The sequence below is a fragment of the Pseudomicrostroma glucosiphilum genome (assembly GCF_003144135.1).
Source record: "Pseudomicrostroma glucosiphilum strain MCA 4718 unplaced genomic scaffold BCV69scaffold_6, whole genome shotgun sequence".
NCBI lineage: Eukaryota > Fungi > Basidiomycota > Exobasidiomycetes > Microstromatales > Microstromataceae > Microstroma > Microstroma glucosiphilum.
Window position 1 is genome coordinate 495277 of NW_020289918.1, and position 21065 is coordinate 516341.

Here is a 21065-nt window from a genome sequence, read left to right on the forward strand (position 1 = left end):
AGCGCAAGGCGTCTGTTGCTTGGCTGTCGTGTGGAGAAGTAGACCTCTGAAGAGACGCGCCAGTGGTACTGCGCTGTGGACTGACTCACAGCATCGTGGGTCAAGTCGTGTGCAAGGGATGAGTCTCTCCATGCTAGGTTTGGTAGGACACCGCGGTGGGATCACATTCACACGTTCAAGTCTGACCTTCTGACATTGTCTCGGTGGACGACTACCGTCTCCTTCCTGAGGCACCACAGCGAGCAGAGTACAGGGCACCGAGCTGAAGTCAGTGAAAGTTCGTCTGTGGATGCAAGGCGCTGATCCTCCCTTGTACTGCCCAGCAGCATTACAATGCTCTAAGCACCATCGCAACAGAAGATACAGCCCTCTGCTGCAGGCCCCATACTGCTTCGCCGCCTGACCACCCTGTGACGCAGCGTGGAACGTTCTGTCTCAAGATTGTGTATAGTCAGGATCCATGATGTCCTCGAGAGAAGGCACAATCGTTGCAAGCGCTAGGTGAGCATCGCGTACGCACCTTCTGTACGACGGGCAGAGCACGCAGCTTCGCAGATACTGCGATTGGAAAGCCAAGTGGCGAGCAACCTTGCAAGGCCCTTCATTTCATCTTCACGTGATCGTGTCGGCCTCACAATCAGCGGCATGCTGTTCCTCACTGTCACCGATGACCACTGCTTCAATTGGAAGCGCTGTTGCGCGCATTCCATCAGCTCCTTCTCCGTTGGTGGACGGATCCACAGAGCATCGATCCGCAAGCTCCCACCTTTGCAGCGACCGTGCTCTAGGTATGCGACTGTGGCTCAGCGCTCGAGCGACAGCGAGCGATGGCATTGTATCTTCAGTAGCATAGTCATTCGGAGGGCTTGCCATTGCTTGTGTGGCTGCAGTGGCGACCCCTTGTGCCTGTGTACTGCCACTTCCCACACGCTGATAGAACAGCAGGAATGCATTCTGGCTCAGGGCCTCACGAAGAGAGACATGCGTGACCGAGTCGTCGGATATACGCAGCCAGCCGTCGTCCTCCTCATCTTCTGACAATGCGATGCCCTTTGTCTCTTGTTGTTGCGGAAGAGGTCTTCGCCGCGGTCTCCGGCGGAAGGAGACGTAGTGGCCAAAGGAATGGCCGCCATAGTGGACCACCAATGAGTCTAGTCTGTAGACCGTTCGCGATGTCGTCAGACGCTCGTCGAGCTGGACGACGTCCTCCTGCTCTCCCCCGAACTGAGCATCAGCCGCGTCATCGTTCATCCAGATAGGCTTCTTGGCTCGCGCCACAGAGGCTGTGCCATTTGTACCTACATGAGTCCAATCCTCTTCTTGAGTACCGCTCTTGGCTGGTCTCTGGCTTGTCTCATTCATGCCCTTGATGGCATCTGACTCAACTCCCGACGTGATGCACCACTTCGCGAGGTCCAGGTACTCTTGGAAAAAGACTCGTGTATTGTTCTTGCCTGCTCCCATGCCCTGATATATCGAACGATTCAGATGGACAACCAGTGTCTGTGGCGGACGAGAGAAGACAGTTTGCTTTGTAGCAGTGATGATCGACCCCGCGGGGCTGGGTGGTGGCAGGGGAGGAGATGAGAGCCGTATGGAGGGATGGAGGGCTCGAAACTCTTCCTCTGTGATCGACCTTGACAATGCCTGTGTGAGCGCCGAATGGGCTTTCCGCACCTCCTTGAGACGTTTCTTCGCCGACGGTGTGATCTTTCCATTTGATGACGTGCCGTTGCCTTTGGCAACTTTGATAGTATGGGTAGCCCCACTGCCATCCTCTACGTTAGCGTCCACAGCGACTTTGTCTTTTCCCTCGGTCGCATTCGATCCGCCATTCGAAAGGCGGTGTGCTTCGGCCTCCGTTCTGTTGAGATTAACGACCAGAGTGCAGCGCCAACACCTCCATTCGACGCCTTCCAAGCCAGCCCAGGAGTCGAGACAATCTTCCAACCCGAGAGCGCTTCCGACTCGCCGCTGCAGTGGAACATTGACACTGACTTCCTCTTGCACAAAGTTCCTGATCACATCGTAGTACCCACATCGCAGACATGCGGTCCGTTGGGCTACGAGAGCTTCGAACGGATTGTAGAGGTGTCTCCGAGCTACTGGAAGTGGATGTGAGCGTGCCTTGATGCTCTTGGCAAGGATAGAGGCGAGTCCCGAGCCTTGAGCTTCACTCTCGACGTAGGATGTTTCCGCCCACACAGCTGCTCGTTCCTTGGAGATGGCTTCGAGAAGCAAGACCAGAAGCTCTTGAGCGTCCTGCTGCTGATGAGCGGTCAATAACGTTCGGATTGAAGAGGACTGAGTCGCAATGGACAGGGTGTCGGTAAGGACCGACGGTCTGATCGCGGACCGTCGAGTAGCTGGAGTATTCAGTGCGCTTATGAGGTCCAGTAGTGCGTCTACTACTGGCGTAGGAATATCCAGCTGCTCAGCGGACCGCTGCAGTCTGGTCAAATGCTCCGTAAACAGAGTGACGCTGGCTAAGCTCTGTAACACCGAATTGAGGAAGCATGTGTTGCCCGTGTTTACCAGCCCGGTGTAATGGCTACCTGCTGGACAACCTTGACAAGAGAGAGAGGTCGCGGATTTGGGAGGTTTGCGTCTGAGTCTGCCTTTGGCCAAGGGTTTCGAAGAGGACGAGGTGGCGTATGGAGACGGTGACGTTTCCAAGCTGTAGCGAGTGGCGAAGGAAGAGGAGGGGGCGAGGCCAGGCAGCACTATCATGTGAGCGAATTCTACGATGAACCCGATTATGGAGTGGCGAAGGACAGAGACTACAAGGATGGAAAGCAGAAGTCCTGTTACGAAGAGGACTTGGTGCAGAATTGATGCTGGGTATGGAAAGATGCCGAAGAGGGGATAGAGCTGGCTGCTCGGCAGGTCTATGAGAAGAAACGGCGGGTCAGTGGCTGCCACTAGCCGAGCTGTGAGTGTGTGTACGAAGAGCACCGATGAGAGCTTGGTGCAGAAAGATGCTTGGCCACGGTGGCGCATCCTTGAGGAGGGGGCGCAATACCAGAAGGAGATAGACCTCCGAGTGTGACACGGCGCCGTAATGGCAATTGTCCCTCTTGACAAGAGACCGTCAGCATATCATTGCCAAGGCCGAGTGTGGCTGTGTCGATGGCAGGCGTGGGAGAGCGGGGGTGGGAACTATCTGCGTGCGAGGGGTGATGGTGGTGAAGTGACTTTAGGCCGGTCCTTTGGAAAACTCCCCTTCCGCCCTTCCGCTTGTGCTCTTGGCCCGGGAGCGAGAGGATGAGCCGAGGCGCCGTCCGGCCCCCCAAGATCCAACACGTAGCAGAGCGACTGCCTCTGCCGAGGGTCTCACCATCTCTCTCCACCGTCCCAGGCTACCCTGGTGTCACTGATCATGGTCAATCTGTCATTCGCAGCAACCAGGAGGATGCCGGCAGCAAGCGCACTAGCGACGTCGGGATCGATGTGGCGCCTGACCCTGGAGGCACAGCACTACTCCACCATCCTCACAAGTGCACATCTTGCCTCCGCCAGACCCTTGATAGCACATCCCCACGTGGGTTCTCGGTCCTCGCACTCGCACGCTCAGACAAAGAAAGCTGCGACGTCCACTTCATCGCTGCGGAAGTCTCCCCCGGCTTCTTCTCCGGTGCAGTACTTCTCCCAAATGAAGTCCCCACCCTCGAATCGCCTCACCTTTCGGCTGATGCCGCCTCGCCAGCTCGTATCTCATCTGGATGCCCACGTAGTCGGGCAGGAGAGGGCTAAGCGATACTTAGCGGTCACAGTCTACAATCACTTTCTGCGGCTGCTACTGAACGATGCCACACCCGACCTGCGTAGGCCATCTGAGATTACGCGTCTACAAGAGGAAGAGAGCAGCGACAGGCCTTACAGAGATCAGGATGGCTGCGAGAGGGAGGAGGGGCAAGATGAGATGAGGAAACAGAGGACCTCTGCCGATGACGAACCTGCGTCTAGACGGCCACTACGCCTGGGCAGGTCCCAGCAGGTCCTGACGGCTTCGGATACGGGCGGAGACAAGGCATGGCGTCATGTCGTGGGTCAAGGTGAGCAACATCGAAGCGGTGTAGAGCTGAGCAGTCAGGAACTGAACTTTAGAGCATCCGGCAGGAGAGAAAATACCATCCACATACTTCTCCCATGCTCAGCCACATTTGGTTTCGGAGAGCAAAGCAGAAGCTGGGCGGTCGACTCAGAGCGAGTCCCTTCATTTTAGAGCCCCACACGCTTTGCGTGCACGGCGCCCTCTCAGCCTGTCGCAGCATGAAGAAGACCCGTCACCTTTGCGATTACTCCACGCAACATCGTCTGCCCCACGTCACGCCAAGTCCAATCTCATCCTGATCGGACCCTCAGGTTCCGGTAAAACCCTCCTCATCTCCACCGTAGCCGAAGCTCTCGACGTACCCTTCGTCTCGATTGATGCCACTACTCTTACAAGCAGCGGCTACGTAGGCGAAGACGTCGATGTAGTCGGTCGCCGACTACTGTCAGAAGCTCGTCGGCTGTGCGGTGAGGTTGCCACGGAGGACGACATCAAGCGCAAAGCTGAGCAGGGTATCGTCTTCATCGACGAGGTCGATAAGCTTGCCAAGAGGACCAATTCGACCGGTAACAGGGACATCGGTGGGGAAGGGGTACAGCAGGCTCTGTTGAGGTTGCTGGAAGGGTGCGTTATGCACGTCCAGGGGCCGCCTCCAACGACAAAGTCATCCCGGTCCACCAGGTCGAGCAGACCCAAGAGCGTAGCCGAAGCTTCTTCGCAGCAATCGCAGCAAGAAGTGGGCGATATGGCTGGAACTGTCCCAGTGGCAGGCAGTAGCAGCACCCAGCACACGTATCAGATCGACACTACCTCTGTCCTCTTCGTGACGTCGGGCGCTTTCGTTGGACTGGAGAGCATCATGAAGCGTAGGTATGCAGTGGCAAGTGGGGACAAGGGAAGCGAAGGGGCAGGGCTGCGTCGTGTGAACGAAGAAGACTTGATTCAGTACGGTCTCATCCCTGAATGTAAGTCCGTATGTGACTTTGAATTCGCACTCAATGTCATTCTTGAGATGCTGATAATCGTACATTCACCGTTACATTCCTCCTGCAGTCATCGGCAGGATACCAGCAATATCAGTGATGGCTTCCCTCACCCAGGCGGAGCTAGTGCGTGTGATGACGGAGCCTCGCGACTCGCTTCTGGCACAATATACCTCTCTTTTGTCCTCCTCTAATGTCGCCTTTAAGATAACTTCGGCAGCACTTGAGTCAATTGCTCGTCAAGCCTCTGCTTCGAAAGTACAGACCGGGGCAAGGAGCTTGAAGAGGATTCTCGAGGACAAGTTGCTCGACACACTCTATGCTGCCCCAGGCGGAAGCATCCGCTTTGCCCTGTTGGACGAAGAAGCTGCCGAGGGCCGAGGCGACGTCAAGGTCTGGAGTCGTGGAGGGAAGCAGGCCTTTGCGAACGCTTACGATGACGAGGAGCGGTCTTTTGTTGCAGCCAGGAGAGAAAGCAGAAAGTTGGGAAGAGGTGAAGCAGAGGCAAGTACAGATACTACCAGGGCCTCATTCGCGGCCTCGGGGTCTTTGGCGAAACAGCTAGCCAAGGCGGATGCGAGCAAGGAGACAAAGCGCATCCCTTCTACACAAGCATCGGGACCACAGCAAGGTCAAAGGCGACCTCTCATCACGGCCCAGCGGTACATCGATCCTGAGACCCAGCAACTCATCGACGAGGCGGAAGCGGCAGATTGGGAGGGGGGCGAGAGCGATACTATTGGTGATGTCGTAGTTGTCAGCGCTAAGTCCAGCCGATCCCCGCGGCCCCTGACCGCTTCCCAGCTCACGGGATTGAGCGAGTCGGAGCTTTCGACAATTGCCAGGCGCAAGAGTAGGGCAAGGTTAAATCGGCCCAGTCGAGTGGGCAATCTCAGAGTAGTGGTGGGCGTATGAGCTGTTACCTTTCCTTGAGTGAGACAGGCCGTAATACTAGGCGCAGCATTCCAGCGAGGCAGCGATGAGGCAAAGAATGTGTCGGGAAGGAATGTAATTTGATAGGTGTTGTACAATGTGCAAAGTCGTAGCTGCGATGAGTCTGAAATTGGAGTATGGGCAGGGTCTGGCGCTACCCTGCAATCGGGCTTGATCGACAGGGGAATGAAGATGCACTGTAAGGCCTAGGCAATTAGAGGAGCTGGAGGATGACGCTCAGACTCACCTTGCCTTGCCGCGAGACTATCTAACCGGCTCTAGCCACCACCTCGCCACCTCTGACTCCTCTCCTGACAGCCTCTCTCGCCTCGAACCACCCCTCTCTCCCGCAGTCCACCACTCCAATCTCTCCCATGGCCAACGGGGGCACGAATTTGCTCCTCCTATAGCTGACAAATCTCAGCAGATCTTCTCGGTCCATGAAGATCTTCTTTGACGGCTTGCTCACCAGCTCACACTTGCTCAAGACTGGCCTATCCTGACTGGAGTACTTGAGATGTACCCAGAGTCTTTTCGAAGGGATGGAGGCTTGCTGGAATGCTATTGGTGAGGCTGGGTTGGATACTGTGCCTTTTGTAATGGAGTGGATCAGGCCTTGTTGGAGGAGAATGGACAGGATAGAAAGGTTTCCATTGGAATAGGGGATCGGCACTTGGCGTAGACGGGCAGAGGAGGCATTGCGTAGGCGGACTAGGAGGTCGGCATGGAGCGGCATGACAAAGCGTGGGTAGGCGAAGGAGCGGGTGGGAGCAGTCTTGGCTTTGAGATGGAGCGAAGTTGAGGAGGAGGAGGATGCTAATGAGGATGATGCCACGATGCTACCAAGGATGGTGGGCGACTGAGTGGACGTCGGTTGATTGTTTGCAAAAGCGGAGCGGAGGCAGACGAGGGGCCAATGGGTGGTGCGCGCAAAGTGTGCCTTTGCCTCTGCACGTCCGTCGTCGGAGCTCAAGCCAGACGCACACATACGCGCTCGCTCATCCACTCACTCACCCGCTCACTCACCCGCACCTCACTCCACACCCACACCCTCCTCTCGCTGGCATCAAGCTGGGGTGGCAATGGCCTACGGCATGACACTCAACGGTATTCTGGTCGGTCCAGTCTCAGCTGTCCTCCTAGGCCTCTGCGCCGCCCTCACCTTCAGCTCAGGGGCGACAGTTCAAGGCGCAGCATTGACAACGGTGGTGAAGGCAGGAGACGTGAGTCAAGCCTTCTCGAGTCCATTCACTGCTGCCTGCTCATCGTCATCCCCTTACTTGCCCTCCGCCATCATGTCCCCTCGCAGCGATCGTGCTTCTACTCCTGGGTGGATCAAGCGGGCGAAAAGATCGGCTGGTACTTTGCCGTTCAATCTGGAGGTAATTTCGAGATTGACTGGTCTGTCACCTCCCCGTCCCAAAAGATCATTACAGAAGGCCGCAACGAACGTCAGATGGACATCATCTTCACAGGTCAAGAGGTGGGCGAATATCAATTCTGCTTCGAGGATCCGACCTTTGCGGCTGAAAAAGTCGTCGACTTCGACATTACCGTCGAGAGCGAGCCAAGGTTGTCGGTGCCGCTCAGCCAGGCGCAGATGCTCAAGGAGCATTCCGCGCCCCTGGAGGAGAGTATTGGAGAGGTACAGCAGCAGCTCACCTCCATTGGAAGGACGCAGAGGTATTTCCGAACTTGGGAAAACAGAGGCTTTGATACAGTCAAGAGCACACAGTGCGTTCAGACGATGTGCCAAGGGCTTTCGAAAGAGGCAGATGAGACTGACGCTTTACTCTTTTGCCCACAATCAGGTCAAAGCTCTTTTACTTTTCCGTCATCGAGTCCGCCCTCATCATCGCCATCAGCTTCGGGCAAGTCAGCCTGATACGTTACCTCTTCGATGCAAGAGGGACGAAGCGGTCGAGGGTGTGAGCAAGAGCGATTCACGATTCGCACGGTCTTCGGTAGTATTACAGCTCATCGGGCCGTGATAGAGCCAACACATCAGCAATGACAATGACGAGGGAACAGCGAAATGCGTGGGATGAGGTACTAATCGACATGACCGACTTAGTATCACCTTCAGAGCGGAAGAACCACTTCATCTCCTTTTATCTCACCCGAACTACCAAACGAATCTTTCCCATGGACGCTTGCGAGATGGGGGTTCAAAGTCCGGCAAAAGGTTGATGTACAGTCGGCATCGATGGGATGTGGCTGCTTGTTCCGAACATGGTCAAGAGGCGAGGCCAGATACCTCGCAAGGAGAGTCTCTAATCCGAGTCTGAGACAGCGCCGGGACGGCAGAGGATGAGAAGGCAGGTAAGGAAGCAGAGAGTTCAGTGATCTGACTTTGCCCTCTTTCCAGGGACTTCCGAGGCACGTCTCGTACTGACAGTATCGCGAGTAGCGCCATGGCAACGGCAGAGACTACTGTCCGTCCTGCACTCAGCAGGGCATAACTGCACGTATCGCCATCGCTAAGCAGATTCTCCAACACAGCGATTGCGATCCTTGTCAGTTTCTCATACCATGTCGCGCCTTCTCCACCGTGGCGTGTCATCCTCCCCGTTGCGTCACGCATATGGACAATTGACTGTGTCCTGCTTGAAGACCAAGAATCCAGCTGTGACTGGAAGGCCTCCGAAGCGAGAAGCAGGGCACAGGATCCCTCTCGCACTGGATCGATGGTCAGCAGGAGCAGCAAGAGGAAGCTGAGGCATACCGAAGAGTACAGAGTGAGGCTCGCGTGGGCGTGTAAGATCCGTAGGAGACGAGGGGAAGGCTAGCGGACGGAGTGCACGGGGAGGCGTGTTATAAGTCTCGTCGGTCTGCAGTCTCATACGCCCTCCGTCTGATCCTCTCCCTTCAATGGGCAGACTTTTCACCCGCTGGAACTCACCCACCAGATGCCTACCACCCCCAATCCCCACATTCCAGTCGCTACTAGCTCCGCCGCACGCAGATACCACATTGTCCTCCTCAATCCGGCCCAGAAGCGTCGCGCCTCACGCTCGCGCTCTTCCTCGAAAAAGGAGTCTGCGGGGGTGGTGACGACTCCCCCTTGGAAGGCAAAGACACTCTCCTTGAGGAAGCCTCCGGAGGTGCGGTGTTGCAAGGCAGGAAGAGAGGTCCAGAAGCTGGACAAGGAGCTGAAAGGAGCTGGTGAGACCGATGATTTCGCGGCTGTATCGGCCAGGTTTGACGCACTGCCAGCTGTCTCGGATGTAGGAGCGGTACTAGTGGCGTGTAGAATGCTTGATACGAGCTGATAACGAGCGTGCAGCCATCGATACAATCCATAGTGCACCAGCATTAGTGCAAGACACAAGAGCAACATGCGTCGTGGGCGCATATAGGAAGCCAGTAAGCGGCGCAACGAGGTACGCGTGCGACGTGCTACTGATGGAAGGATGCGCATGGCGACGGTCGATGGGAGTGACACACTATCCAAGATAGGGGTTGGTAGGATGATGGCATGTACAGACATCACGACAGCATTGCTACATTGTAGGTGGGCGGATGATCGAAGTCAGGGCCGCGCCCGTAGGGCAATGAGTATCCGCCTTGCTCGAGGAAGCGCAATTCTGCGGGCCGCTTCCGCAAGTATGTGGCCTCATCCTAGTCCTTGGCTCCTCAGGATTCCGATCCAGCCCCTCCCTCCCCACTCCATCCATTGTGTTGCGCTCGAGGTGCCTGCTTGCAGGTCCGACACAAGGGTGGGTCCTTCATTGCTGCTCAGGCTGTGTAGAAGGGCGGCGGAGGCGGGGAGAGATTGATTGGCGAGCAAGTGAAGCTCTGTGAAGGCGGCCGCAAGAGAAGCAAGGGGGCATTGTCTCAGTCGGCCACGTCTTGGGCGGCTGAGCACAACGTGATGAGCAACACTTTCTCGTCTGCTATTACTCACCACTGAGCAGGTACGCTATAGCAAGACGACCCCGAGAGGTATACCAGCGAGGCTAAGAAAGCAGTGGAGCAGTTGGCACAATCAGCTCCGCCACCTTCGCCTCATGAATCATGAAAGGACCACTGCTCACCCCGAATCCTTCGTCGTGGTTAGCAATTGTACAACTTTCATCTGCGATCTGCCCTGCTCTGGCAAGGAGAGGCAGGGGATTTGGGATCGAATCTGGCAGAGCAAGAGCGATGGGAAAAGGTAGAAGGCGAGGAAGGAGTGATAGGACCGGCGAAGGAAGAGGGTTGGCAGATGCGTAAGAGAAGGCCTGGCGGATAATTGGGGTGGACGGTTGGTATGCGATGAGCATCTGAAGACCTTTGGACGAGCAGAAGGCAGGACGACCCACCTCGAGAAGATGACATTTCACCCGATCACTCTCTGCCAATCTACCTTGCAAGAGGGTAAGAGCATCGCCAAAGGTTCTTTTGCTCCCCTCCCCAGCCTTGCTTCCTAGTCCTCCCCCGCCGGATCTCTCCTTTATGGCGTGGAAATGAGATCTCATTGCTTGGAGCTGCATAGCATCCCACCTCTTCAACAGACGAAGAGGGATAGCTGTTTGACTTGTGGGCCCGCCGGGGAAGAGCCTGTCAATGGTGAGAGCGTCTAGGGGCGCCTTGAGTCGAAACTCTGACGCCCGAGCCCCTGCTAGGACGGCAGAAGGTGTGAAGCCATGGTTTGGGATATGCGGTAGAGCAGAGGCAATCAGACGCGAGGTGAGAGATGCACCAGGAGCTAGCCGTGGCCCAGTTGTGGCGAGCATGACTAGGTGCTGTGTAGGGCAGAGGTGTGGGTGCGGGTGCCATGGATGGTCCGAGCGAAGAATGGCGCAGCAGTGCCAAGACGTGGAGCAGCCTCACCGCCACGCCGTGAGCCCGGCCGACGGAAGCCGAAGGGCCCTCCGGCTGTTGCACTCGCTCCCGGTCCGCGCCTCTGCCTCGGAACGGGAGAGACTAGCGCCCTCCGCTTCTCACTCCACTTCGAGGCTTACAGACTAGTCTACTCGTCGCCCCTCAGCACCACCCTCATCTTTTCCACTTGCGTCCCCACCTTCAAACCCACACTATTCATACCACCCATCCTATTCTCTGCGCGAGGTTCAGAAGCCATTCATACAACGCATGACTAGACCTCGCCAACCGGCTCCTCAAATCACGCCCTTGTATGCTCACCAATCATCCTCTCACCACCGCCACTCGCCCACTCTCGAGCAGCACCACTGCCTTTTCGCGCCAGTCAGTCAGTCCTCGGTCTACACTAGAAGCGCTTCATCTTCCTCGTCAACGTCGCGATCCTTGCTCTTCCCCCGTCTACCACACTTCTGGTTTCTCCTCGCCCTCGTTCTCCTCTTGAGGAGCCCCTTTATACCTTCCGCCAGCGGCTCAGCTCTCCCATCTGCTAGTATTGACCAGATCCAACGCGCCTCTGATGCCACCTATTCACAAGCGCCACTTTCTGATCTTGCTCGAGATGGCGCTGTCCACGTCCGATCAGAAGCAGAGGAACCACACTTGAAAGCGACCTTGGTATGGCACGATTCCACACCACCACTTCCCTCGGACTCCTCGCCGCGACCGAACAAGCGCAAGACAGATGCACTTGACCTTGCCGAGCAGCTCCTCTCACTTCAGCGCAGATCCGACTCAATACAAGACGATCAACTCTCGCCTTCGGCCACTCTCCAGAGATCTCTGCTCTCAAGAAGACAGAATAATCCTGCCGCCTCGTCTGCTGCAAATACATGCGCATGCAATACCGACGAACCTCTCTCATCGGGCGCGAAAGCCGGCTACGCCATTGTCGTACCTATCCTCGTGATTCTCTCCGGTATATTCGCTGGTCTGACGCTGGGGTACATGTCTCTCGATGAGACCCAGCTTCACGTCCTAGCTACGACAGGCTCTGAGAAGCAAAAAGCGTACGCTAAGAAGATCATACCTATCCGCAAGGACGGACATCTTCTGTTGACCACGCTCCTGATCGCTAACATGGTAAGTAAGATAGCAGCTCTGTCCGTTCAAGTCTCACTGCGTTGCGTAGACTGAGCCTTTCGCCTCTTGACATCAGATCACAAATGAAACGCTACCGATCGTGTCCGACCCGCTCTTTCCCAGTCCCGTACTGGCAGTCGTAGTGTCAACCATACTCGTCATCATCTTTGCCGAACTGGTGCCACAGAGTGTCTGCTCCCGTTATGGACTTGAGATAGGCGCGTACATGGCTGTGCCTACTCGCTGCATCATTCTTGTACTGTGGCCGATAGGCTACCCGGTTTCTCGGATACTGCACTGGACGCTTGGCCCTCATCACGGCATCGTGTACCGTCGAGCCGAGCTGAAGGAGCTGGTGACCATGCACGCGCTGTCGGGCGGTCGCGGTGGGGATCTGAACGGAGACACAGTGATGATGGTTGGAGGTGCTCTGGATCTCCAAGAAAAGGTTGCGCAGCAGGCGATGACTTCTATCGACAACGTTTTTATGCTTCCCTATGAAGCGCAGCTCGATTATGCCACTCTTGAGCGCGTGGTTCAGTCTGGTCACTCAAGGATTCCGATCTATCAGGAAGTTGATGTGTCACTCAACGCTCCCGCCCGCAGTGGTAGCGGTACTCCTAGCAAAAGAATGATGCCTGCTTTTCTGAGCTCGCTGGGGAGAAAGCCGACAGCCAGCAGTACGAGACGTTTCAATTCTGGCGATGATGACGAGACCATCAGCTCTTCCGAGAGGAATGAGCAGGGGGTGCCGCTGTCCGAAAAGGAGGGAAAGGAAAGCTCTGCTCACACCGCGGCGCACGGGAACATCTCCGTGAAACGCAAGAAGATCATTGGTACTCTCCTCGTCAAGTCTTGTGTTCTACTCGATCCAGAAGATGCCATACCTGTCAGCGAGATGACAATCAACGCACTGCCTTCAGTACCTCACGACGAACCCCTCCTGAATGTTCTGAACGCTTTTCAGGACGGGCGATCACACATGGCCATCGTTACTTCTGCATCTCGTTTGGGGGACTCGCTAGCGCCGTCAAAGCTGCCTGGAAATTCTTCTTTCGCCCGTCGCGGCACAAATCTTCGCGAAATCGACGAAGAGTGCATTGGGGATGATTCATTCAACAACGGTGCCCGAAATAGCTCTTCGTCTTCCACATCCTCTAGCACAGGCGGTGATTACCGCCACAAATTCCGAGGCTTTTTCAAACGGCGGGGCGCACAGGATGATATCGAACTTGCACATCGGGCACAGTCCAATACAATGCTTGCGGAGAACACGGTGAGCAACGACAAAGCAAGCGGCGTCATGCCAGACATCATTGGCGTCATCACGTTGGAAGACGTTTTGGAAGAGCTGATCGGGGAGGAGATCTACGATGAGTACGACCCTCGAGAGGAAGGTGAGCAGGGGTGGAACAAAATTACACCGCCCTCATCACCAGAAGAAGTCGCGGGCGCCAAGAGGCTACTGGCGACAGCCAGTGGTGGACCAGCAGCCGAGCCGCAGGCCAGCGTGACCGTCAAAGCAAGTGAAAGTGCTACCACCAACCTGGGTACTGCGCAAGCGCCTGCGCAAAGAGAGCTTTCAGACGCAGTCACAGCCGCGCCGCGTACGCTCCTGGGGCGCCTGGGACTGCTTCCGGGTCAGCAGAGGGCCAACAGTATGACTGCACCGCAGAAGACCGCAGGAGACGCTATGGTATCTCCTTCTGCAATGACCGCAGGCGCTCTGCAATCTAGTCCCGATGCCTTGAACGTGGACCCCTCAACTGGCAAGTCTCAGCTCCACGCCGAGCCTTCACCCGACAACCGTGCCCAGATGGGTGACGACTATTTCAATGTCAGAGCACTCAGCCCGCCTTCCACTGCGGCATTGCAAGACACTCCACGGGAGGCATCTGCCAGGAGTGCCCCTAATACTGCTCAGGGATCAGCAAAAGGTGTCGCACTCTCGTCAATTGGCGCCAGCACCGCTCGTCCGTCATCGTCGCCGCCTGTTCCTCTTTCGACAACTAGAGATGGTCGGGATGGTCAGAAGCAGCCTGCTGCAGGTCGCGCAATCATTGTGCGTACTCAATTGCCGGGCGGGAGCACCCAAACCGGTATTATCGGGGAAAACCTCTTGCTGCGTGGAAGGGGTCTTTCACGAGGTGGAGGCTCGGCATCCGCTGCAGGAGGAGGCAATGGTAGCAGCAGTGGCGGTCTGCTCGTCAATGCAGCTGCTCTGAATGCTGATAGTACTTCGAGGAGCTCGACGCCGAAACCTAGTCGGTTCAAGAGCACCCCTGTCCAGGTTCCAGTAGCCAATGCTAGTACAGCTGTCGGCTCTGCAGGCTCTCTCGCCACGAACAGTGTTCATAGGCAGGAAGTAGTGGGCGAAGATTGCACAGACTGAGAGATGGACACAGCAGTCAGAGGGGAGCAAAAAGTGTGAAGGTACATTACGATCAGAGCCGTGGGAGGAGCTCGTCTCTGTAGATCAATTTGGTTCAGCTATGCATCATTCCCTCAACCTTGTACATCTGTCTTTGTGAAGTCAGAACATGTGCCTTCGACCCGTGCCACAGAAGGGAAGCAGTCGCTGTTTGCATTCCTATCGTCGTTCGCTTTTTCAGTCAAAGATAGAACCGCAGCGATGGGATGCCCAGAGACAGAGAATGTGTATGAAAGAAGAGAAGTCTTATTGAAGTCAAGAGAATAGGGAACACTTATCGAACATGACAGCAGCTACCAGCTGACAGCTTTCACTCCCCTGCCTGATCTCCCAGCTAGACCTTAGGTCCAGCCGCAAGGACCTCCTTGCTGACATCGGATTCATACTTGGCGAATGCGTCCTTGAACTTCGCAGCGAGAGCCTTGACCTCCTTGCCAAACGCTTCATCATTGTTCCAAGCCTTTCGAGGCTGGAGCAATTCGCCAGGCACGTTGGGCACTGCTTTGGGCACCTGCAGTCCAAAGACTTCAAACTCTTCGAAGTCGGCCTTTGCCAGCTCTCCAGAGTGGATGGAACTGATAATGGCTCGAGTGTACTTGAGAGGGCATCGCTTTCCCCTGCCAAACTTTCCACCCACCCAACCAGTATTAATAAGCCAGCAGTTGGCCTTGTGCTGCGTCATCCTCTTTGCCAGCATCTCGGCGTATCTACGAGGATGGCAGACGATGAATGGCTGACCGTAGCAGGTGGAAAAGGTGGGTGACGGCTCCATGACTCCTTCCTCGGTTCCAGGCGTCTTGGAGGTGTAGCCGGCAATGAAGTGGTACTGGGCCTGCTCTTGCGATAGCCTCGAGACGGGCGGCAGCACACCGTAGGCGTCACAGGTGAGGAAGATGATGTTGTGAGGGTGGCCACCAATGCAGGGAATTTTGGCGTTGGGAATCTTTTCGATGGGGTAGGCGCAACGTGTGTTTTCCGTCAGCTTCGAGTCCTCGTAGTCAGGGACACGAGTGTGCTTGTCGTAGGAGACGTTCTCCAAGATGGAACCGAACTGGATAGCGTTGAAGATTTCTGGCTCCTTCTCGGCGGAGAGGCCGATGCACTTGGCATAGCATCCACCCTCGATGTTGAACACTCCATTGTCTGACCAGACATGCTCGTCGTCTCCGATGAGACGTCGGACAGGGTCAGCAGACAGAGTGGTCTTTCCGGTACCGGAAAGGCCAAAGAAAAGGGTCACATCTCCGTCTGGGCCTTCGTTGGCTGAAGAGTGGAGCGAGAGTTGGCCGAATTTGACGGGCTGCAGGTAGTGCATGACGGAGAAGACTCCCTTCTTCATCTCACCGGCGTACTCGGTACCCAGGATCACCATTTCGCGACGCTTGAAGTTGATCTCCACAGAGGTCGTCGACGTCATACCAGCAGTGAATCGGTTGGCAGGGAACTGACCAGCATTGTAGATGATGAAGTCAGGCTCGCCGAAGTTCTCCAGCTCCTCGCGGGTGGGCCTGATCAGCATGTTGTGCATGAAAAGGGCATGATAGGCACGAGCACAAATGACACGGACCTTGATGCGGTAGCGTGGCTCCCAACCGGCGAATCCATCAAAGACGTAAATATCCTCACGGGTGTTGAGGTAGTCAATGGCTCGCTCACGATTGATCTCGAAGGTGTGCTCGTCCATCTTGATGTTGACGGGGCCCCACCAAACGTCGTCCTTCGACGTCTCTTCATAGACGATTCGCTTGTCTTTTGGCGATCGACCGGTCTTCTTGCCCGAGAAGTTGATCAGCGCACCGTTCGAAGCAATGACGGCACCTTCCTTCGAAATGGCGTCCTCGTAGAGGGCTGCAACAGAAGCGTTGCGCTTCAAGTGGCTGAAAAAGATGTCGCAGCAGCACGTGTTAGCATGATCAGTCGGATTTCTCAACTCGTAGCATGTGTCGTGTCATAATTTCATGATGCTCACATCTTGTCCATGTCGAAACCGGCATCTGAGAAGAGGTGGAGGGAGTCCTTGCCGAGCAGGGAGTACTCTGGGTTGGTCGAGTCGGGGAGCTCATCGTGGTGGTTTCCTGGCGATGTCATGTCGAGTGATCAGAGGGTAGTGCTGTGGATGAGTGCAGTGGTACAGTGGCAGGAATCTGTAGGTCTTGCCTGAAACGACGGACGTGGACATAGGGAGGAAGGAGTAGGAGGGTTCAGCCCGAGGCGCGGGGGACGGCAGGAATAGGCGGGTAGCAATGATGGCCGGACCCTGGCAATGCTTCGTAGTGTGCTGCCCCTGCGCACTACAGCAGACGCCGGCTGGGTGGATTGGGTAGCCCATCACTGTCTTGCCAAAGCCAAGGCATGACTTGAGCGCCACATAGGCTAGGCTTGCCGTCATCGCCTGAAAGGGCCAAGCGGCTCCTTGCGGATGTGCGGACTGATCGGCTCGGAGCGGGGCGGGGCAGATGCGCCCGCCTCCACCGGTGGGCCGGTGCTGAAAACCACACGGGGCAGACGTACACCAGCAGGAAGCTGCAACACTGCCCACGCACAGCTAGCAAAGGTCGAGATGAGCATCGTAGTCGGGAGATGCTAGACCACTGCTAGCGAGTCACTACGGACTCTTGCTTTGCGCTGGTGAGGACGAGCTTCTTCGCGCTGCTGCTCGCGCTGCCGCTCATGCTTCGGCATTGACCCAGCTACTACGCCGACGTTGGCTGGCAGACAAGTACCACTTCCCACTGCTACTCACGGTGATATTGGGCTATGACACGAGGAGTGGATGAGTGGTGGTGTTGGTCGTCAAGGGTGACTCGGTACGAAGGAGAAGTGAAGAAGGGGAAGGCGGGCAAGCTTTGCAATCCTGGGCTACTTAAGAAGGCTTCAGGCGGAAGTGGGTCCTGCCAATGCGGGGGTCTCGGGCGGTTTCGGGTCGAAGGCATTGGCGTGCCCGACGCGCGCTCTTGCCAGGTGGGCCTGCCCTGGCGCGCTGCCACCCGGTTCCTGACGAAGGGCCAGGTGCAGTGGGATGCGAGCAATCGAGAAAGGGTCGATTAGAGTGCGGGGCATCACGGTGCCCCGCAAGCAGTGCCACAGGACCCAGGACCCGACTTTTTGCTGCCCCTCTTACAGCCGCGACACCCGGCACTCGGCATAGCACCCGACGCCATCCACTTGTCCCGGCCAGACAGTGTACAAGGACAATGCGGCAGTACGTCTTGCCGAAGATCCTCCCAGGACAATGGTTGCAGCTCGCGTCGGCCTGCGTTGTGCCGCCAGATACATGACTAAGATGATCACCCCTGTCGTTGACCTCCTCGTCCGCCTGATCTGTGCGTCTGAACAGCTGCATTGATCTTTCTTCACCAGGCGAGAGCCACTTTCTTCCTCATAAGCAAGCTATCAGTATGTCGAGCAATGTAGAGCAGCGACTGTCGCAAGAGGCGTCTGGCAGGGAGTGGAAGACTAATCGAACCTCTCTGCGTGCCCTAGATGGTGAGTCGCGGCGCAGAAGCTGAGGCTGGACAAGCCTGACGTCTGGCCTTTGCATGGGAGATGCGTCCTCTGACTCTCCAGACTCTTGGTCCTTTGGCAGTACTTACCTCGGACGTCCCGCACCTGCTTATCCGCACACCACCCTCGAGCGCGATCTTTGGCAGGCACGTTCCACGCCAGGACATCGCAAAATCCGTAAATGGCTACGATGACGGCGTAGGTACCAATGCTGCTGACCTTGCTTCGCAAGTCTGCCTCTTCTCCTTCCAACAAAGCCGAGACGAGCAGACGATCATCCTTCCCTGCCAACACGAAGGCGGGTACGACAGGCTGAAGCAGGAGATCGAGGCTCTCATTGCAGACGAACAGCAGTGCATGTCGAGCTCAGTACCTCCCGACCGTTGGCAGCTGAGTGGACCTTGGCGTGTCATGCGCCTTAGGGGCCCTTTGGAGCACCACTTCATCGGAATCATGCAGTCTCTCACTACTTCCTTCGTCCAAAGTGGGTGCTCCATCCTTGCACTCTCCACTTGGGATACCGACTATCTCCTGCTTCAGGAGGGACAGTACGAGAGGGCTGTAGAGGGCTTGAAGAGAGATGGATGGGTGGTCGCGTCATAGAGTCAGGTAGAAGATGAAAATACAGCATTCGGCCATGGATTTCATCCTTTACATACGACTGTCTGCTAAAAGAATATGGGCCACTGCTCACACGTCACTCGTGCTGTCTTCTTCGAGCCCCTGCTACCTAGTCTCACGCGCAGGGCGCGGGCGCCAGTGCATTCCGTATCCGTGGCTGCACTTGCTCTCTTTCCGCTTCTCTATTCTACTCAGCCAACCAACTGACCAAGGCTACGCTACCTGCTTCCTTGTGTATCTGATCGATGTGATGACTTCGTCTTCTAGGCCGACAACCTCCTCCATTCCTCACCAAACGACCTCTCCTTCCGAAAGAACGCCCCTGCTGGCCCGCACTACCTCCACTGCGACCTCTTTCGCAACTGTGACCTTAGACGACATCGACTCCCGCTTCAAGCGATGGAAAGAGGTAGTGGCTACGAAAATTGGCAAAGGCAAGGGAAAAGCGCCAGAGACTGCATCATTGCTGATCAGCGTCTTTGAGCCCGGATCACCGTCCTCTTCTCGCGAAAAGAGCTCTCGCGGCAGGCGAGGTCCGGAAGCCTTGGTGGAGAGTGAATTGGACATATCTGACGATGTCGCTGCTGTTCGCGAGGCCATCGAGGAGGGCATCTTGCCAAAAATGATTCAGACCGGCTCTTCGGGATCTTACTTCGCCAGAAGCAAGGATGGCATGTACAAGGGTGTGTTCAAGCCAAGCGATGAAGAGCCATATGGCAATTTGAAGTGAGTCAGCCTCCGCAAAGGTAAGCTGGGCGAATCGTATCCTGATCTGTAAACAACCTCGTAGTCCCAAGCGAGCCTTCCTCAGACGCTACTTCTGGTGGGCAATGGGTAGGCCTTGCCTCCTCGCGGGTTTCAGTGCCATGTCAGAAGCAGGCGCGTCCCTCCTTGACGACCGGCTTGCCTTGGGCATGGTACCGAAGACGAAGCTGGTCAAGCTCAGTAGTCCTAGCTTCCACTACCATTACAAGGACAGAATGGCTTTCGAGCACCATGGGCAGAAGCTTCCGGACAAGATCGGCTCATTCCAGTCTTTTCTGCAGGGCTATGTTATGGCATCGTCCTTTCTTCGGCAACATCCACTCCCTAGTAGACCTCGCTCTGTGCTCGAGAGGGATCTAGCAGCGGAACAACGAGCTCATCGAAAGACACGCAAGCTGTACAAGGCTCGGCTACGGAAGTGTGGCGTGCGGCTGAAATACCTCCTGCTATGCCGGGAAGGACTTGAAGACATACAATACAACCCGCAAACGGAGGTAACAGAGGAAGAGATCGCGCAAGCAGAAGAGGGAGCTCTGGAGGAAGATGATTTCCTCTGGACTCCTGAGTCGCTCATGGCCTTCAGACTGGAGTTGGAGAAGCTCGTCGTCTTTGATTATCTATGTCGCAATACTGACCGAGGTCTGGACAACTTCATGATTTATCACGCCCGCGGTGCCGGATCGAATGATATCAGACTGGGCGCGATCGACAACTCGCTCGCCTGGCCCATCAAACACCCGGACGGCATTCGCGACTATCCGTATGGCTGGCTTTACCTACCTTCGGATCTCATCGGGGGGCCATTCTCCCAGGCCACGAAAGATATTTTCCTTCCCCTGCTATCGTCTCCAAAGTGGTGGTATGAGACAGAACAGGCTCTTCTTGATCTATTCAGGCAAGACGAACACTTCAGCATCAAGCTCTTCGAGAGTCAAATGGCAATCTTCAAGGGTCAGGGCTGGAACATCTTGCAGTGCCTCCGTCAGGACGACGAGGGTCCCATCGAGCTCTGCGCTCGGCCGAAGAAGGTGGTGCGCAGGTCTGAGCAGATCATTCCGGAGTCAATGGTCCGCACCATTCGGGGCGTGAAGTTGTCTCTTACACCGTCACCGGAGGAGTCGTCTGGCGATTTCCGTAAGCAGACTGGCGCAATGTGCGATATCTCCGCATCTTCCAGCGGGCCAGTGCCTGCTCAGGCAGTCACGATCAAGACTGGCAAAGGAACCATTGACACTCCAAACCGTGCATCGTCAGCAACACAATCCGCACATCCTCGATCACTACCAGAGACGTCTGCCATTGTTGCATGCTCCACGCCGGTTCCTAGCGATGGTCCCAAAGCTCAAAACAATCCAGCTTACCAGAGTTCGCTAGGTATTGAGGTACTGGAGAACCTCAACAAGGCAGCCAAGAGCTCGCAGCGACCGGCCCTTGCCAAAGCTGTGTCCGGGCCAGACATCTTCACGACACGTGCGCAGAAGCAAAGGCAGTCAACCGACGACCGGAAGTACCGTCAAACCCAGACGAGGAGACAGAGGGGTGACTTGGACCCGGATAGACGGGAAGTTTCCAAGCTCAGAGAATCCGATGGGGAGGAAGATGACGAGGCATCATCGTTGGCACAGGTCGGGATGTCCTCTTCTGACTACTTTACTTATGGCGTCGGTCGGCACCGTGGCACTGAAGAGACCGACATGCCTTCCATTGACGGGGCCCTTGCCGCCATTGGCACTACCCCGACGATACGCAGTAGCTTCGCGGACGCTGGTATGCTGCAGCAGAAGCTTCAACGGCCTTCGAGGAGACGCGCGCGTAACTGGTCTGTTAC

At 56.1% G+C, this 21065-nt stretch overlaps 11 protein-coding genes across 11 annotated transcripts; 5 read left to right on the forward strand and 6 right to left on the reverse strand.

Moving 5' to 3' along the window:
* Positions 1–903: 903 nt before the first annotated feature.
* BCV69DRAFT_237205 (cysteine proteinase) lies at positions 904–2868 on the reverse strand (the record flags this gene model as incomplete). Its single annotated transcript, XM_025489937.1, has 3 exons — positions 904–1185; positions 1303–1812; positions 1882–2868. Coding segments are annotated over 3 exons (1779 nt in total), but the record flags the coding sequence as incomplete, so codon positions are not given.
* Positions 2869–3281: 413 nt separating this feature from the next.
* BCV69DRAFT_282569 (P-loop containing nucleoside triphosphate hydrolase protein) lies at positions 3282–6099 on the forward strand. Its single transcript, XM_025492407.1, has 3 exons — positions 3282–4055; positions 4120–5019; positions 5108–6099. Exons 1-3 carry the CDS (start codon positions 3380–3382, stop codon positions 5950–5952), a joined length of 2421 nt encoding a protein of 806 aa, XP_025348226.1. The 5' UTR covers positions 3282–3379; the 3' UTR covers positions 5953–6099.
* BCV69DRAFT_269805 (ribosomal protein S8) lies at positions 6036–6786 on the reverse strand. Its single transcript, XM_025490906.1, has one exon. The coding sequence runs from the start codon at positions 6704–6706 to the stop codon at positions 6239–6241; it is 468 nt and encodes a 155-aa protein (XP_025348227.1). The 5' UTR covers positions 6707–6786; the 3' UTR covers positions 6036–6238.
* Positions 6787–7053: 267 nt separating this feature from the next.
* BCV69DRAFT_282570 (hypothetical protein) lies at positions 7054–8254 on the forward strand. Its single transcript, XM_025492408.1, has 3 exons — positions 7054–7193; positions 7280–7704; positions 7782–8254. Exons 1-3 carry the CDS (start codon positions 7065–7067, stop codon positions 7900–7902), a joined length of 675 nt encoding a protein of 224 aa, XP_025348228.1. The 5' UTR covers positions 7054–7064; the 3' UTR covers positions 7903–8254.
* A 303-nt stretch (positions 8255–8557) lies between these two features.
* On the reverse strand, positions 8558–9640 carry BCV69DRAFT_183590 (hypothetical protein). Its single transcript, XM_025489580.1, has 2 exons — positions 8877–9640; positions 8558–8755 (listed from the first exon to the last, which is right to left on the reverse strand). The coding sequence occupies exons 1-2, from the start codon at positions 9458–9460 to the stop codon at positions 8662–8664; spliced, it is 678 nt and encodes a 225-aa protein (XP_025348229.1). The 5' UTR covers positions 9461–9640; the 3' UTR covers positions 8558–8661.
* BCV69DRAFT_183547 (hypothetical protein) lies at positions 9585–10747 on the reverse strand. The gene is made up of 4 exons (XM_025489579.1): positions 10319–10747; positions 10008–10099; positions 9878–9929; positions 9585–9713 (listed from the first exon to the last, which is right to left on the reverse strand). The coding sequence occupies exons 1-4, from the start codon at positions 10686–10688 to the stop codon at positions 9709–9711; spliced, it is 519 nt and encodes a 172-aa protein (XP_025348230.1). The 5' UTR covers positions 10689–10747; the 3' UTR covers positions 9585–9708.
* Positions 10748–10930: 183 nt separating this feature from the next.
* BCV69DRAFT_282575 (DUF21-domain-containing protein) lies at positions 10931–14626 on the forward strand. The gene is made up of 2 exons (XM_025492409.1): positions 10931–11916; positions 11993–14626. Exons 1-2 carry the CDS (start codon positions 11047–11049, stop codon positions 14306–14308), a joined length of 3186 nt encoding a protein of 1061 aa, XP_025348231.1. The 5' UTR covers positions 10931–11046; the 3' UTR covers positions 14309–14626.
* A 55-nt stretch (positions 14627–14681) lies between these two features.
* Positions 14682–16435, reverse strand: BCV69DRAFT_287339 (putative phosphoenolpyruvate carboxykinase; the record flags this gene model as incomplete). The annotated part of the gene is made up of 2 exons (XM_025493559.1): positions 14682–16224; positions 16317–16435. The coding sequence occupies 2 exons, from the start codon at positions 16433–16435 to the stop codon at positions 14682–14684; spliced, it is 1662 nt and encodes a 553-aa protein (XP_025348232.1).
* Positions 16436–16867: 432 nt separating this feature from the next.
* BCV69DRAFT_183700 (hypothetical protein) lies at positions 16868–17791 on the reverse strand. Its single transcript, XM_025489581.1, has 2 exons — positions 17091–17791; positions 16868–16878 (listed from the first exon to the last, which is right to left on the reverse strand). Exon 1 carries the CDS (start codon positions 17688–17690, stop codon positions 17211–17213), a length of 480 nt encoding a protein of 159 aa, XP_025348233.1. The 5' UTR covers positions 17691–17791; the 3' UTR covers positions 16868–16878; positions 17091–17210.
* BCV69DRAFT_298860 (hypothetical protein) lies at positions 17746–18454 on the forward strand (the record flags this gene model as incomplete). Its single annotated transcript, XM_025494267.1, has 2 exons — positions 17746–17833; positions 17934–18454. The coding sequence occupies 2 exons, from the start codon at positions 17746–17748 to the stop codon at positions 18452–18454; spliced, it is 609 nt and encodes a 202-aa protein (XP_025348234.1).
* A 595-nt stretch (positions 18455–19049) lies between these two features.
* On the forward strand, positions 19050–20292 carry BCV69DRAFT_236692 (hypothetical protein; the record flags this gene model as incomplete). Its single annotated transcript, XM_025489929.1, is given in 4 exon segments — positions 19050–19198; positions 19263–19578; positions 19590–19655; positions 19732–20292. Coding segments are annotated over 4 exon segments (1092 nt in total), but the record flags the coding sequence as incomplete, so codon positions are not given.
* Positions 20293–21065: the final 773 nt, after the last annotated feature.

Coding starts and splice junctions, on each gene's coding strand:
- BCV69DRAFT_282569 (XM_025492407.1), top strand. CDS start 3,380: ATGGTCAATCTGTCATTCGCAGCAACCAGGAGGATGCCGGCAGCAAGC. Junction 4,056..4,119: donor GCGTCATGTCGTGGGTCAAG/GTGAGCAACATC, acceptor AGCATCCGGCAG/GAGAGAAAATACCATCCACA. Junction 5,020..5,107: donor GTACGGTCTCATCCCTGAAT/GTAAGTCCGTAT, acceptor TTCCTCCTGCAG/TCATCGGCAGGATACCAGCA.
- BCV69DRAFT_269805 (XM_025490906.1), bottom strand. CDS start 6,706: ATGCCGCTCCATGCCGACCTCCTAGTCCGCCTACGCAATGCCTCCTCT.
- BCV69DRAFT_282570 (XM_025492408.1), top strand. CDS start 7,065: ATGACACTCAACGGTATTCTGGTCGGTCCAGTCTCAGCTGTCCTCCTA. Junction 7,194..7,279: donor CGGTGGTGAAGGCAGGAGAC/GTGAGTCAAGCC, acceptor GTCCCCTCGCAG/CGATCGTGCTTCTACTCCTG. Junction 7,705..7,781: donor GATACAGTCAAGAGCACACA/GTGCGTTCAGAC, acceptor GCCCACAATCAG/GTCAAAGCTCTTTTACTTTT.
- BCV69DRAFT_183590 (XM_025489580.1), bottom strand. CDS start 9,460: ATGTCTGTACATGCCATCATCCTACCAACCCCTATCTTGGATAGTGTG. Junction 8,756..8,876: donor TTGGGGGTGGTAGGCATCTG/GTGGGTGAGTTC, acceptor TCCGTCCGCTAG/CCTTCCCCTCGTCTCCTACG.
- BCV69DRAFT_183547 (XM_025489579.1), bottom strand. CDS start 10,688: ATGCTCGCCACAACTGGGCCACGGCTAGCTCCTGGTGCATCTCTCACC. Junction 10,100..10,318: donor TGCTCTTACCCTCTTGCAAG/GTAGATTGGCAG, acceptor TTGCTCTGCCAG/ATTCGATCCCAAATCCCCTG. Junction 9,930..10,007: donor ACCACGACGAAGGATTCGGG/GTGAGCAGTGGT, acceptor CTGCTTTCTTAG/CCTCGCTGGTATACCTCTCG.
- BCV69DRAFT_282575 (XM_025492409.1), top strand. CDS start 11,047: ATGACTAGACCTCGCCAACCGGCTCCTCAAATCACGCCCTTGTATGCT. Junction 11,917..11,992: donor CGCTCCTGATCGCTAACATG/GTAAGTAAGATA, acceptor TCTTGACATCAG/ATCACAAATGAAACGCTACC.
- BCV69DRAFT_183700 (XM_025489581.1), bottom strand. CDS start 17,690: ATGCAGCTGTTCAGACGCACAGATCAGGCGGACGAGGAGGTCAACGAC.